A 15612-nucleotide genomic window follows, 5' to 3' on the forward strand; every position below is an offset into this window, starting at 1 on the left:
CGTTCCCATTTTACCAATCATCTAACAGGGGCCAGAGCTGTCTCATTCCATCACTTGCCTGCAGACTTCTTGCCTAAATGTATTTTATTCATTTTTCCTTCCCATTAACTATAATTCACATTTCTCCTGCCACCATATACAGTGTCAAATGCTCGCCACTACCACTACCATGGTCTGTAAAGAGGCTGAAAAAATCTCAAAAGAATTTGAGAAGTTGAAAGAAAGAAGTTGCGACAATATTCAATCCTATCATTGTAAAAAGGTTACTCTTTTATTACATTCTGCATAAACCCTATCATCTCACTCCTGTGCCAGTTCAAACTGGGCAGGGAACACGTGATAACAATATTCATAAACAAGCTCTGAACTATCTGGTGGACCCAACTTGCTGTCCTGTCAGTATACAACTTAAGCATTATACAATCAATTATGGAAATAGTTCAGGAGAAAGTGAGGACTGCAAATGCTGGAGATCAGAGCGGAAAATGTGTTGCTGGAAAAACGCAGCTGGTCAGGCAGCATCCAAGGAGCAGGAGAATCAACATTTCGGGCATGAGCCCTTCTTCAGGAATGAGGGGAGTGTGCCAAGCAGGCTAAGATAAAAGGTAGGGAGGAGGGACTTGGGGGTGGGGGGCGTTAGAATTGCGATAGGTGGAAGGAGGTTAAGGTGAGGGTGATAGGCTGGAGTGGGGGTGGGGGCGGAGAGGTCAGGAAGAAGATTGCAGGTTAGGAAGGTGGTACTGAGTTCGAGGGTTGGGACTGAGACAAGGTGGGGTAGGGGAAATGAGGAAACTGGAGAAATCTGAGTTCATCCCTTGTGGTTGGAGGGTTCCTAGGCGGAAGATGAAGCGCTCTTCCTCCAGCTGTCGTGTTGCTATGGTCTGGCGATGGAGGAGTCCAAGGACCTGCATGTCCTTGGTAGAGTGGGAGAGGGAGTTGAAGTGTTGGGCCACGGGATGGTTGGGTTGGTTGGTCCGGGTGTCCCAGAGGTGTTCTCTGAAATGTTCCGCAAGTAGGCGGCCTGTCTCCCCAATATAGAGAAGGCCACATTGGGTCCAGCAGATGCAGTAAATGATGTGTGTGGAGGTGCAGGTGAATTTGTAGCGGATATGGAAGGCTTGGGGCCTTGGAGGGAAGTAAGGGGAGGGGAGGTGTGGGTGCAAGTTTTGCATTTCTTGCGATTGCAGGGGAAGGTGCTGGGAGCGGAGGTTGGGTTGGTGGGGTTGTGGACCTGACGAGGAAATCACAGAGGGAATGGTCTTTTCGGAACGCTCATAGGGGAGGGGAGGGAAATGTATCCCTGGTGGTGGGGTCTGTTTGGAGGTGGCGGAAATGATGACAGATGATACGATGTATATGGAGGTTGGTGGGGTGTTAGGTGAGGACCAGTGGGGTTCTGTCCTGGTGGTGGGGTCTGTTTGGAGGTGACGGAAATGACGACAGATGATACGATGTATATGGAGGTTGGTGGGGTGTTAGGTGAGGACCAGTGGGGTTCTGTCCTGGTGATGATTGGAGGGGCAGGGCTCAAGGGCAGAGGAGAGGGAATTGGAGAGCATCGTTGATCACGTCTGGGGGGAAATTGCGGTCTTTGAAGAAGGAGGCCATCTGGGTTGTTCGGTATTGGAACTGGTCCTCCTGGGAGCAGATGCGGCGGAGACAAAGGAATTGGGAATATGGGATGGCGTTTTTACAGGGGGCAGGGTGGGAGGTGGTGTAGTCTAGGTAGCTATGGGAGTCGGTCTGTTTGTAGTAAATGTCCGTGTTGATTCGGTCGCCCGAGATAGAAATGGAAGGGGAGGGAGGAGTCTGAGATAGTCCAGGTAAATTTGAGGTCGGGGTGGAAGGTGTTGGTAAAGTGGATGAACTATTCAACATTCTTGTGGTAGCACGAGACAGCACCGATACAGTCATCGATGTAGCAGAGGAAAAGGTGGGGGGGGGTGGTGCTGGTGTAGCTGCGAAAGATGGACCGTTCCACATATCCTACGAAGAGGCAGGCATAGCTGGGGCCCATGCGGGTGCCCATGGCTACTCCTTTGGTTTGGAGGAAGTGGAAGGATTGGAAAGAGTTGTTCAGAGTGAGCACCAGTTCAGTCAGTCGAAGGAGGGTGTCAGTGGAAGGATACTGGTTGGTACGGTGGGAAAGGAAGAAGCGGAGTGCTTTGAGTCCTTCGTGATGGGGAATGGAGGTGTACAGGGACTAGATGTCCATGGTGAAGATAAGGTGTTGGGGACCAGGGAAGCGAAAATCATAGAGGAGGTGGAGGGCATGGGTGGAGTCCCGAACATAGGTGGGGAGTTCTTGGACTAAGGGGGACAGGACCGTGTCGAGATGCAGAGATGAGTTCGGTGGGGCACGAGCAGGCTGAGACAATGGGTCGGCCGGGGCAGTCAGGTTTGAGGATTTTGGGCAGGAGGTAGAAACGGGCGGTGCGGGGTTGTGGGACTATGAGGTTGGAGGCAGTGGATGGGAGAATCCCTGAATGGCAGGAGCAGGCTACCTGGACTACACCTCCTCCCACCCTGCCCCCTGTAAAAACACCATCCCATATTCCCAATTCCTTCGCCTCCGCTGCATCTGCTCCCAGGAGGACCAGTTCCAATACCATACAACCCAGATGGCCTCCTTCTTCAAAGACAGCAATTTCCCCCCAGATGTGATCGACGATGCTCTCCACCGCATCTCCTCCTCTTCCTGCCCCTCCGCCCATGAGCCCCGCCCCTCCAATCGCCACCAGGACAGAACCCCACTGGTCCTCACCTACCACCCCACCAACCTCCATATACATCGTATCATCCGTCGTCATTTCCACCACCTCCAAACCGACCCCACCACCAGGGATATATTTCCCTCCCCTCCCATCAGCGTTCAGAAAAGACCACTCCCTCCGTGACTCCCTCATCAGGTCCACAACCCCCACTAACACAACCCCCACTCCTGGCACTTTCCCCTGCAACCGCAAGAAATGCAAAACTTGCGCCCACACCTCCCCCCCCCTTACTTCCTTCCAAGGCCCCCAAGGGATCCTTCCATATCCACCACAAATTCACTTGCACCTCCACACACATCATTTACTGCATCCGCTGCACCCGATGTGGCCTCCTCTATATTGGGGAGACAGGCTGCCTACTTGCGGAACGTTTCAGAGAACACCTCTGGGACACCCGGACCAACCAACCCAACCATCCCGTGGCCCAACACTTCAACTCCCTCTCCCACTCCACCGAGGACATGCATGTCCTTGGACTCCTCCATCGCCAGAACATAGCAACACGATGGCTGGAGGAAGAGCGCCTCATCTTCCGGCTAGGAACCCTCCAACCATAAGGGATGAACTCAGATTTCTCCAGTTTCCTCATTTCCCCTACCCCCACCTTGTCTCAGTCCCAACTCTCAAACTCAGCACCACCTTCCTAACCTGCAATCTTCTTCCTGACCTCTCCGCCCCCACCCCCACTCCGGCCTATCACCCTCACCTTTACCTCCTTTCACCTATCGCATTTCCAACGCCCCTCCCCCAAGTCCCTCCTCCCTACTTTTTATCTTAGCCTGCTTGGCACACTTTCCTCATGCCTGAAGAAGGGCTCATGCACGAAACGTCGATTCTCCTGCTCCTTGGATGCTGCCTGACCTGCTGCACTTTTCCATGGAAATAGTTTAGTTAAGGTGTCTAAATTAGCAATACGTTGAAAGGCAGATAAAAATAAAAGGCCTAATGGCTGCTTTCTGTCCCTAAGAATGTTTATATTTACCCTCAATAGAATGTTTATTCCTTATTTCCACAGGTTGCCACAACATCCAGGGACAAAGGGGGCCTGTACTGCGTTATAATGTTCTTTGTTTTATGTTTTACTGTACAAATTATACAATTACTTAGAGAAAGATCCTACATATCAAAAATGCAAACCAATCATAGCACAAAGATGCAGTTTATAACCTTGCAGAAGTGACTAATATGACCTGTTATAGATGCCATCTGCACAGACCTTGACTCTGCAGCAAAACATTTCAAATACAAACTCCCCACAGCAAGATACCTAAGAGCAAAAGATGGTGTTCCTCTGCCAGCTCTTGACTGATGTAAAAATAAAATAATTGAACAACCATCAGAACTGAGACCATTATTCAGCTGTGAAGCACAAAACAAATACACACAAAAATGTCAAGACAGCCAAGAGATTTACCTATGAACCAAAGAAAAAAAATTATTTATCCATCACAAATGCCTAATGTTAATCCATGTATCTGTGAAAAGCAAGATTTTTTAGGATTACCAAGGAGCTAGACTTTCTTTTAATCTTCCCAATTCAGGAATTGCACTTGCTCGTGACAGTCTTGTTGAAATCCAATATCTTGCACTTACTTTGTCATGATCTCCTAGTCCACTTCCATCTGGCTTGGCGCGAATGACAAATGGTGTGACCAGCTTTGACAGAATCTTTTGAAAACTGCAGCAAATCTTTGGAGAAATAATCTCAAAGCAATCCTGAAATCTCAGAACCTTGTGAGCTTCAGATTTCAGTTGTTTCCTGAGTCCTTCTCCAAGTTGAAGGATCAACATACTTGGGTCAAACATGAAGTGGAATGGGAAAGTTCTGCAGAAAGTGATAATGCTTATCTTTAGATCAGATGGAGAATGCGTTAAACCCTGTGGAAGTATTTTCATATTAGCTGTATCATCATATACTTTGATAATGAAAGTAAGACAATTACTCCGGTCTGTGCCATCTGAGGATAACTTTTCAGGGACATTGAGCACCTGCTCCACAGCAACTTCCAGCTGATAGATCTTCTGTGCTGCAGCTTTGATCAATCCAGGCATTGCAAATCCAACAATTTTGTGTGGATGAAAGTATTGAAGCATCAGAGTACCATCAGTTGAATCTTTGCATAGGAAAGAAGGGGATTCAAATCCATCATGTTTGCTATTAGATGTTCTTGCATGTTCCAGCAAAGCATTAAACCCAACAAAAAAGTCCTGCAGTGTACTTCCAACTGCTCGCAGGACTCTTTCATTTTCTTCAAAACAAATGCAGAACAATTCCTCACCAAATTTTCCTTGCAGTTCTTCAATCTCCAAACCTGAAAAAGGACAGAGAGCTTTAATAATGATGATATAAAATAATGCCACTTTTGTATCGTGATATGTCAGAATAATGTGTGTACTGGTGAACATAACTCAATGCCACACATTACCAACCTTGCAAACTAATTTTATAATCTCTTCTGTTTTAAGGAAAGGATCTTATTTTTATTAAATGTCAGTGCTGGACAGCAGTGCTCAAACTTACATTTTACTGCACATGACCTGTATTTGATACTGAGATTGCATAATCAGCTATACTTCACCTCAAAATACCTAGTCCAATAAAGTAACTTAAATTAGCCCCTACTCCTGCAAAAGCTCAATTCTTCCCATTTCCCATGAATTTGGTGGTTAAACAAGTTGTGGTATCATATTGACACAACCAAAATTAATTCACATTAACACTTTGTCCTGGCAGGTGGAAAGTATTAACACAATGATTCCAAACCAGGTTCAAAGCCAAATCAAGTAAGTGAAATGCCATTTAAACACATGTACCAACCAGTTTAACATCTGTTTGTTTTCGCAGTCAAATAATTCCTGTATGAATCAACCAGATCATCTTTCCTAACAGAATAAGTGAATAGGCAAGTTATATTTAAAACCATAGGTTCGAATAGCTGTACTCAGAGGAAATGGATGTGAAAATGTACTGAATTATATCAAAATAACTGGATAGTGTTGAAAGTGGCAAGTCTAATCAAAGTACACAAAATATTTAAATCTATAACCAAAAGCAGAATCAAGGAAATGATGCTCAAACTATAAATTTCTCTTAGTCTGATGACCAGACCTTGAGTACTGTGGACTAGTGACCAGTTATCAATGACAAAGGTTTTCTATCTGTCATATGATTAGTTCCCAGGTAGTTTACATTCCTAAATTGTTGAGCGAGACAGGAAAAAGCCATCAGATCTCCACGGGCTCAGGAGCTATTTCTATTCTCTACAGTGAAAAGAGACTCAAAGCCTATAGAAAACCAGTTTGTTTCTCATTTAGCTGTTGTAAATCAATCACCCTGTTCCTCCTCCAAACAAGTAAAAGCTTCCAGAGAAGGAAGTGCAAGCAGAAGAATCATAACAGTAAAATCCTATAAACATTAACTACTGAACTGCCTTGCCATTCTTTCTCTATGCTCACAACAGCCATATGTTTTCCTGTCTGCATTTGTTGGTGTATGTCAGTAAATGGGTATATGTAAGGGGTTGAAGCTTTGACCACGAGGATTATATGCCAATGGTTAATAATTGTTTATCTGTTTGTGTTTTGTTCTTTTCCAGGATTAATTTGAAACAGAGTCAGCAAGTAATTGTGTGATATTAGTAAATCATAGGTGAAGGAAAACATTGGGTTCAATAGTGAATTTAAGATATAACACTGGAAATGGCAAACGTATCCTGCAGGTGCAAATTTCTTCCTGGCAGTCTTCAAAGAGAGGATTGAATGATTTGGTGAGTAAACTGGAGGTAGCATTGCCTGGCAGATATAATTGCTTAATTAATTGCATGGTACATGCGTTTAGAGAAAATATAAGGGAGACTGGATATTCTGGGTCATGAAACATCAGAGTCAGATGATATTCTGTTGAGGTTGAGGAGTGAATGGAAGTTCAACTCCAGTTTTTCCAAAGGGAAGAAAAAGACAAGAAAAGAGAAACTTATTCTTCTCTAGATGATTATAAATCCTATCTCTTATAACCTTTTTCTATATATATAGATATTTTTATTAGAAATTTAACATTTTTACAAATTTACAAAATTAAACAAAACTCTCAAGTACAAACATTGATATACAATTAAATCTTAAATAAATAATAACCAAAATTTAACAAAAGAAAAATACCGAGAAAAAAAACAAAACTCAACTAACTACTAAACTAACCGACAACTAACCAGAGTGTATAATTAAGTCTCTAACATTATTCAAATAAGAGAAAGAAAAAAAAACCGACAGATAACACAGAAATTGGATAGTGAGATACATGCTCGGAATGCGTTAACATCAAATGTAACAAAACCCGTATTCGTGCGGGATTCCTCTCCCAAGGGGTCCCGGACCAGCCAGGTTCATAATCTCAATTAATTAAAAGCCCTTGTTAGGATAGCTGAAATATCTGTACTTATCTAATTCAAGAAGGGCTGCCATATTTTATGAAATAATTCGGTCTTTCGGTGCACCATATTTGTAAGGAAGTCAAGGGGAATACATTCCACAATTAATCTGTGCCAATTTGAAAGTCCAGGGGGGCCCTCAGCCATCCAGTTTACCAAAATATTTTTCCTTGCACAGAAAGAGAGAATAGAAAATAATCTCTTCCCGTGCATATCCAGGGAGGGTAAGTCCGAAAAGCCCAAAAGGAGAAATACAGGGTCCACTTTAATTTCCGTTCCTAAAATTTCTGTCAGGGTATTTGCTACTTTAGTCCAGTATCTACAGATCTTATGACAGGTCCATAGACAATGTACAAGAGTGCCCACCTCTATTTTACATTTGGGACACATTGGAGATGCTCCTGTCTTAAATTTTGCCAATCGATCCGGTGCTTTATGGGCCCTATGAAGTATCTTCAGCTGGATAGCCTGAGTTCTGTTGCAGATGGTGATTCTTCTGGCGTTTTCCCAAATCTCATTCCACGTTTCTATAGAGATTTCTAGTCCCAAATCCTGATCTCATGTTTTAAGCAGATTGTCCATATCTCCCGATATTTCATCATGTAGTAAATGATAAATAGTACTGACGGAAGATACCCCCATTGGTCGTAGCACTCTACATTCTCTATCTGATTTATAAAGACTATCTAATAACGTAGTCTTCTTTTGTATATAATCTCGAATTTGGAAGTATCGAAGGAGGTCTTCATTAGGTAATCCGAATTTCTGACGCAGCTGTTCAAAAGACATCAGGACCCCTTCTTTAAATAGGTCTCGTAGACATGAGATACCCCTGGATCTCCAGAGTTTAAAAGTGGCATCTGTAAGCCCCAGTTGAAATTGGCACATAGGGGGATGTTTTATGTGAGTTGCCCTCATTTTGCTGCATTATATACCAAGCTTTAATTGTGTTTAGTATTACAGGGTTTTTACAGTGATCTGTAATGATTCTCCTCTTGTCTGAAAATAAAAGGTTAATAAGTGGACATTTTACTTGAGAAGCCTCGATGTCCAGCCAGATTGATTGCGGGTCAGACAAGACCCAATTAGCTATGTAACTTAATAGGGAACTTAATTGATATTTCCTAAAATCTGGGAAGTCCAATCCTCCCCTTGCCTGTGGAAGCTGTAGCTTCTTCAGCTTAACGAGGGGCTGTCTATGATTCCAGATAAAGGAACCCAGCCAGCCATATAATTTACGTAGTGCCAGCCTCGGCAGCATCACCGGAAGCATTCTCATAGGGTATAGGAGACGGGGCAGGACATTCATTTTAATTAGTGCTATTCTACCCAACCAGGAAATTGGAAGGTCTCCCCATTGCTGGAGGTCCTGCCTTATCCTTTCCAGTAAATGCACAAAATTAGCCTTGTATAACTGACCAAATACTGGGGTAATAAAAATGCCTAAATATAAGAAACCCTCCAGGGACCACCGAAAGGGAAAGTGGGATCCGTCCACTAAGTGGGGTATCATAGCAAGGCCACCCATTGGCATAGCCTCCAATTTTGAGAAATTAATTTTATAACCTGAGAATGCATTAATAACTTGGATTAAGCGAGGTACGGACATCAAAGGATTACTGAGGAATAGAAGAACATCATCTGCATAAAGGGTAATTTTATGTTTACCTGTACCAATCCTCAGGGCCATTATATTAGGATCAGCCCGTATAGCTTCTGCTAGTAGTTCAATTATTAGCGTAAATAACAATGGCGAGAGAGGACATCCCTGATGGCAGCCCCTATCCACACTAATCCATTGGTAACCACAACTGCTTTGGGATCACTATACAATGTTGAGACCCATTTGGTAAACACCTTTCCAACACCAAACCTTTCCAATATGTAAAACAAATGTGACCATTCAACCCTATCAAATGCCTTTTCCGTGTCTAATGAGACTACTACTCCTGGTATCTTTCCCTGATGGTAGGCTTGAATCATATTCAAAACCCTTCTAATATTATTGGATGATCTATGGCCCTTAATAAACCCCGTCTGATCCTCCTTTATAATATATGGCAGTACCCTTTCTAGTCTCAATGCTAACATTTTAGAAAGGATTTTAAAATCTGCATTTAACAAGGATATTGGTCTGTATGATGCACAATCTTCTGGATCCTTTCCTTTTTTAAGGATAAGAGAGATATTTGCCTCTTTCAACGAAGGCAGGAGACAGCCCTGACTGTATGCATAGTTATACATATCCATAAGTGGACCAGCCAATATTCCTGTAAATTCTTTATAGAATTCAACTTGAAAACCATCTGGGCCCGGTGCCTTACCGCTCTGAAGTTGCCTGATTGCGTCAAGTATTTCTTGGACTGTTAGGGGAGCATTTAAGACCGATACCTGTTCCGGAGTTAGGTCCGGAAAGGACAAATTTTTTAAAAATGATTGCATCCTCCTAGTCCTGTCTTCACAATCTTGCAATTTATATAAATCAGAATAAAATTTTCTAAAGATTGTATTAATCCTTTTATGATCATGAGTCAAAATATCCGTACTTTCCTTGATAGACGTGATAGTTTGAGGGGCCTTTTCTTTCTTTGCAAGAAATGCTAAGTATCTACCCGGTTTGTCACCAAATTCATATAATCTTTGTTTTGCAAATATTTCCCGCTTAGCCGTGGTGTTTAGAGCTGTCCTAAGGGCCGTAATCCTTTGCAATTTGATAATAGAAGGTCTATCAACGTATGCTGTTTCAGCTGCTTTTAAGCGAGCTTCGAGCAGATGCTGTTATTCTCCCTTTAATTTTTTCTGGGTCGCTGAGTAGGAGATGATCAAATCTCGCGCGCAAGCTTTGATGGTTTCCCACATCATTGATGGGTTGCTAGCCGTACCTAAATTAATTTCTAAAATAGTTTTAAATTCTTGAGAGAAGTACTTTACAAATTTACTATCTTTCATCAGGAAGGGGTCCATATGCCAATGCCGAGGGGATGTCCCATTGTTCCTCGCCTTGATTTCCATATAAACAGCAGCGTGATCGGAAATTGCTATACTACCTATTTTACAGGATGATACGGAATTTTAAAAAATTGAGGGGGCAAAAAACATATCAATTCTGGTATGACATTTATGTGGATTGGAGTAAAAAGAAAAATCTCTGCCCTACTAATCCTAATTCTTTGTTCAGATCCACCAATTGTCTAGATCTAGGAGATACTCCTGCAGTACTCTTGGGAATCCTATCTATTTCCGGATCCATAATACAATTAAAGTCTCCCCCTATATTTATATGATGGGCACCGAGAGCCATCAATTTTGAGAAGGCTTCCGTTATAAATTTAAAGGGGTGTGCCGGAGGGGCAGCACAAATTTAAAATCCCATATTCCTCTCCATTTATAAGGGCATTAATCAGAATATATTGTCCAGATTCGTCTTTTATCTGATTTAGGATTTTGAAAGGGAAATTCTTCCCAATAAGAATAACAACTCCCCTGCTTTTTGAGCTAAAAGAAGAAAAAAATGCCTGATCAAATCCACCCTGTTGTAATTTCAAGTGTTCTTTATCCAACACGTGTGTCTCCTGTAGGTGAGCTATATCAACTCTTTCTTTCTTGAGATTTGGTAATATTTTCTTCCTTTTGACTGGTGAATTACTCCCGTTGACATTCCAGGTGCACCACTTAACCGACTGATCAACCATAATCGTCCAGGCAAATCCGAGACCCCTCGGGAGAGGAAACCCTATCCAGAACATCCCGAGCATAGAACATATAAAATTCACAAAAATAAAGGCTCTCTAATACACTCACAACAGTATAATAAAAAACTATTTCTAAATAATAAAAAAAACATATTTAAATGGAGATTCTCCCCCTTGTTCCCGGGGGTATCACTTCCTTTCCAACGATCCATCATATCCTCTCTCAACCAGTGCCCCACCCTTGACCCAGGCGCTCCTCAATAGGATGAGGAGAATTCAAATAAACTATAGAGCTAGAGTTAACAGTGAGCACCCTACCCCCACCCCCCCACCCACACCTGGATATATTTGGTAATGTTAATACCATGCATAAACATATATAACTATAAAATTACCTCAACAAGTAATAACTAAATATAATAATACAAAATAACAAGGGAAAACAACCCCGCCAACATTAACTAGACCCTCCCAGCTCTAGAGAGAGAGAGAGAATAATTTTTAAAAAACCGGGGGTGGGGGGGGAGAAAATCGTTAAGTAGAGAACAAATAAATAAATCCCTCTCCCCACCCCCCAAGATAATATTAAACAGTAAGCTAAAAAAAAGAAAAGGGGGGTTGTAAACCAGAGTGGGGGGGAAGGCAAACCAACATCCATTATCTCTTACAATTTATTTAAGAGAGTCCAAAAATTCCTTAGCCTTTTCCGGCGATCCGAAGTTATACACGGATCCTTCATGGTTAAAGCATAGCATCGCTGGGTAGCGTAAGGAGTACTGAATATTTAAGTCCCTCAAACACTTCTTCGCCACATCGAATGCCTTCCTCTTTCGGACCAGAGCAGGGGAAAAGTCCTGGAATAACATGATCTTGGATCCTTTATAGATCATGGCTTGGGAATCTTTTCCAAGATTTCTAGAGGCTTCTAGGAGTATCTGCCTCTCCTTATAGCTCTGCAGTCGGAACAGGACCAGGCGGGGCAGCTGGTTCGAGCCGGGCCCGCGTATTGCAACCCGGTAGGCCCATTCCACCCTTACCTGGCCTGATCCAGCCTCCAGATTTGTGGAGGCCACCATTCGAGGAATGTTGTAAGCTAGCCTTCCTCTTCCCGTTTGGGAAGGCCCAGCAAACAAATATTTTTTCGATAGCCTCGATTCCCGAGGTCATCAATGTGATTCGCTAAGGTCCGAACTCGCTGTTTGAGAGTCCGGACCCAATCCACGGCCGATTGCACTGTAACTCCGCCCCTCTGACTCGGCGCTTGATTTCCTTAATGTCTCGGTCGTGCTTTTGTAGCGCGGCCGAGAGTGGGTCCCATCGGCTTCGGGATTCTTCAATAAAAGCGTTGTTCTTCACATCGAGTTTGGAGGTGATTTCCACGAGGCTCGCCACCGTAGGTAAGTCCCCCGGGGCGGCTGCGGAAGCCTCTGCTGCAACTGGGGAGGGTGGGGGAGGCGTTCCTGCTTGCTGAGAATTGCAGGCTCCCTTCCCTTTAGCCATTTTTACTGAAGATTAGATTGTTTAAATTTAATACTAAACAACTAATTAAATTAAACAGCTATTTTAAATGATTTGGTGAGTGTGGTGGGGGTGGATGACCCACTTTGACCAAGTCTTGGGAGGAGCACTGTAGACTCAGACTTGCTGGGTCACCGCCATCTTGGATCCCCCTTAAAACCCTTTCTAACACTTTACCCACAACCGAAGTAGGGCTCACAGGTCTATCATTTCCAGGGTTGTCTCTACTCCCCTTCTTGAATGAGGGAACAACATTTGCTATCCTCCAGGCTTCTGGCACAATTCCTGTAGACAATGACAACATAAAGAGCAAAGTCACAGGCTGGGCCATCTCCTCGTTGGCTTCCCAGAGAATCAGAGGATTAATCCCATCTGACGCAGGGGACTTATCTATTTTGACACCTTCCAGAATTGCTAACACCTCCTCCTTGTTAACCTCAATCCCATCAAGTCTAGTAGTCTGCACCTCAGCATTCTCCTCAACCACATTGTCTTTTGCCAGTGTGAATACTGACAAAAAGTATTCATTTAGCACTTCCCCTATTTCCTCTGACTCCACGCACAACTTCCCACTACTATCCTTGATTGGTCCTAATCTTACTCTAGTCGTTCTTTTATTCCTGATATAGCTATAGAAAGCCTTAGGATTTTCCTTGATCCTATCTGCCAATGACTTCTCTTGGGTCTTCTTAGCTCTCTCTTTAGATCTTTCCTAGCTAAATTGTAACACTAAAGCATCCTAACTGAGCCATCACATCTCATCCTAACATAAGCTGCCTTCTTCCTCTTGACAAGAGATTCAACTTCCTTAGTAAATCTCGCTTGACAACTTCCTCCTTGCCTGACTGGTACATACTTATCAAGGACCCGCAATAGCTAGTCCTTGAATAAGGTCCACATTTCAATTGTGCCCATCCCCTGCAGTTTCCTTCCCCATCCTAGGCATCTTAAATCTTGCCTAGTCACATTCTAATTGCCTTTCCCACAGTTATAACTCTTGCCCTGCGGTATACACCTATCCCTTTCCATCACTAAAGTAAACATAACTGAATTGTGGTCACCAAAGTGCTCACCTACCTCCAAATTTAACACCTGGCTGGGTTCATTATCCAGTACCAAATCTAATGTGGCCTCGTCCTTGTTGGCCTGTCTACATACTGTGTCAGGAATCCCTCCTGCAGACATTGGATAAAAACTGACCCATCTAAAACACTTGAACTATAGTATTCCCAGTCAATAGTTGGAAAGTTAAAGCCCCCATAACAACTACCCTGTCACTTTTGCTCCTATCGAGAATCATCTTTGCTATTCTAACCTCTACACCTCTGGAACTATTTGGAGGCCCATAGAAAGCTCCCAACAGGGTAACCTCTCCTTTCTAATCTTAGCCCATTCTACCTCAGTAGACAAGTCCTCAAATGCCCTTTCTGCAACCATAATACTGTCCTTGACCAACAATGCCACACCACCCCCTCTTTTACCATTTTCTCTGTTCTTACTGAAATATCTAAATCCCAGAACCTGCAATAACCATTCGTGTCCCTGCTCTACCCATGTCTCTGAAATGGCTACAACATCGAAATCCCAGGTACCAACTCATGCTGCAAGTTCACCACCTTATTCCAAATGTTCCTGGTGTTGAAGTAGATACACTTTAAACCGACGTCTTGCCTGCTGGCATCTTCTTGCAATCTTGAAATCTTTTTAGTTCTGACTTCACTACTCTTATCTTCCTGTACACTCAAAACACAATTTCAGTTCCCATCCCCCTGTTGAATTAGTTTAAACCCACCCAAAGAGCATTAGCAAATTCCTCCACCCATCCAGCATATTAGTACGTATGTGGTTCATTATTTAAAATTCAGGAAGGAAAAGCTTAAGTTTGCACAGGTCAACAAAAACTTGAAGAAAATGTTATGGATGTCTCTTTGTCATTTGAGAAATGGCTAGACAAAGGAATCGGATAGACAATGACTGGACATTGTTAATGCAGAATAAGATGACCAAAGCACAGAAAATTTAAGCTTCACAATAAAAAGAGGATTCTTGAAACTCTAACACACAAAGAAAGATATATTGTCGGCATATAGTTAGTGCCTGAAGCATACCATGAAAGTTTCTGGAACTTAAGGAAACAACCTGGGCAAACCTACGTTTATAAAATCCCTACAGTGTGGAAAGGACTGTGCAAAGGACGTCTCAACCAGACCCGTACCCTATGACCCTGCATTTCCCATGAGTCATCCACCTAACCTACACATTCATGAACACTATGGCCAATTTAACATATCCAATACACCTAACCTGCACATCTTTGGACTGTGGGAGGAAAACAGAGCACCCAATGGCAACCCACGCAAACACCGGGTGAATGTGCAAACTCCAAACAAATAGTTGCCTAAGGGTGAAATTGAATCCGGGTCCTTGGCACTGAGGCAACATGCCAACCATTGAGTCACCATGCTGTCCATTGATTTTATATTGTTTTTTTAAGCTGCAAGCAAAGTCATTTTGATGGGTTGATATGACATTAGAAGCTGAAACCATCTTGAAGCTCTTAGACAGATTTTCTCTTAAAATTTGGCAGCTGAGACTTCATAAAAACACAGTGCAGTTCTATAAAGCATATCACATGTCAGGTGATAAGAAAACCTTAACAGCACGGTTGGTATGCATACCAGTCTTTGGGGGCCATTTAGCTGTTTGTTAATAGATTGTGTAGAAAAATACAAAAAACACAAGAACAGGTCAAGTGAGATAGTATACTTTACCTTCATAGCCTGGTCATCACTATCATGGCATGTGATCTAACATGAGCATGTCTCTTAGAAGGCATGCTGACCCCCTGACTGAGACATAAAACAACAAATACCCTTTAAGAATATGTAGTTGTTTCACAAGTTGAGTATGATCTTAAGTGGTCCTTTCTATATTTGCCTGTTTGCCAATAACTGAACATGACCTGCTTCATAAAATTCAATGAAGTACATCGTATAAAAGAAATTGAAGTACATGGAGAGTAACCAAGACAAATTGCTTTTTGAATTTGGAGCCATTTTAAATGCATAACATGGGAAGCAATTCAGAATAATAAATCACCATCAAATCTATAATCTTCAAAGCTGCATAAGCTGAGCAGGTGACTGAGGCATCAGAGGAGAAGCACTTTTGAGTTAGTGACCATAATTCCAATAGTTTTAA

At 42.8% G+C, this 15612-nt stretch overlaps 1 protein-coding gene across 3 annotated transcripts in view; it reads right to left on the reverse strand.

Annotated features, from left to right (window-relative positions):
* The window catches only part of gucy1a2 (guanylate cyclase 1, soluble, alpha 2), a 255242-nt gene that overhangs the window by 149579 nt on the left and 90051 nt on the right, over positions 1 to 15612 (reverse strand). For all 3 annotated transcript variants that reach the window (XM_060826682.1, XM_060826683.1, XM_060826681.1), the window contains one exon: positions 4368 to 5086. In XM_060826682.1, coding sequence (XP_060682665.1) covers positions 4368 to 5086 — 719 coding nt within the window. The remainder of the gene's footprint in view (positions 1 to 4367; positions 5087 to 15612) is intronic.

Source organism: Hemiscyllium ocellatum, chromosome 6, assembly GCF_020745735.1.
Source record: "Hemiscyllium ocellatum isolate sHemOce1 chromosome 6, sHemOce1.pat.X.cur, whole genome shotgun sequence".
Lineage (NCBI taxonomy): Eukaryota > Metazoa > Chordata > Chondrichthyes > Orectolobiformes > Hemiscylliidae > Hemiscyllium > Hemiscyllium ocellatum.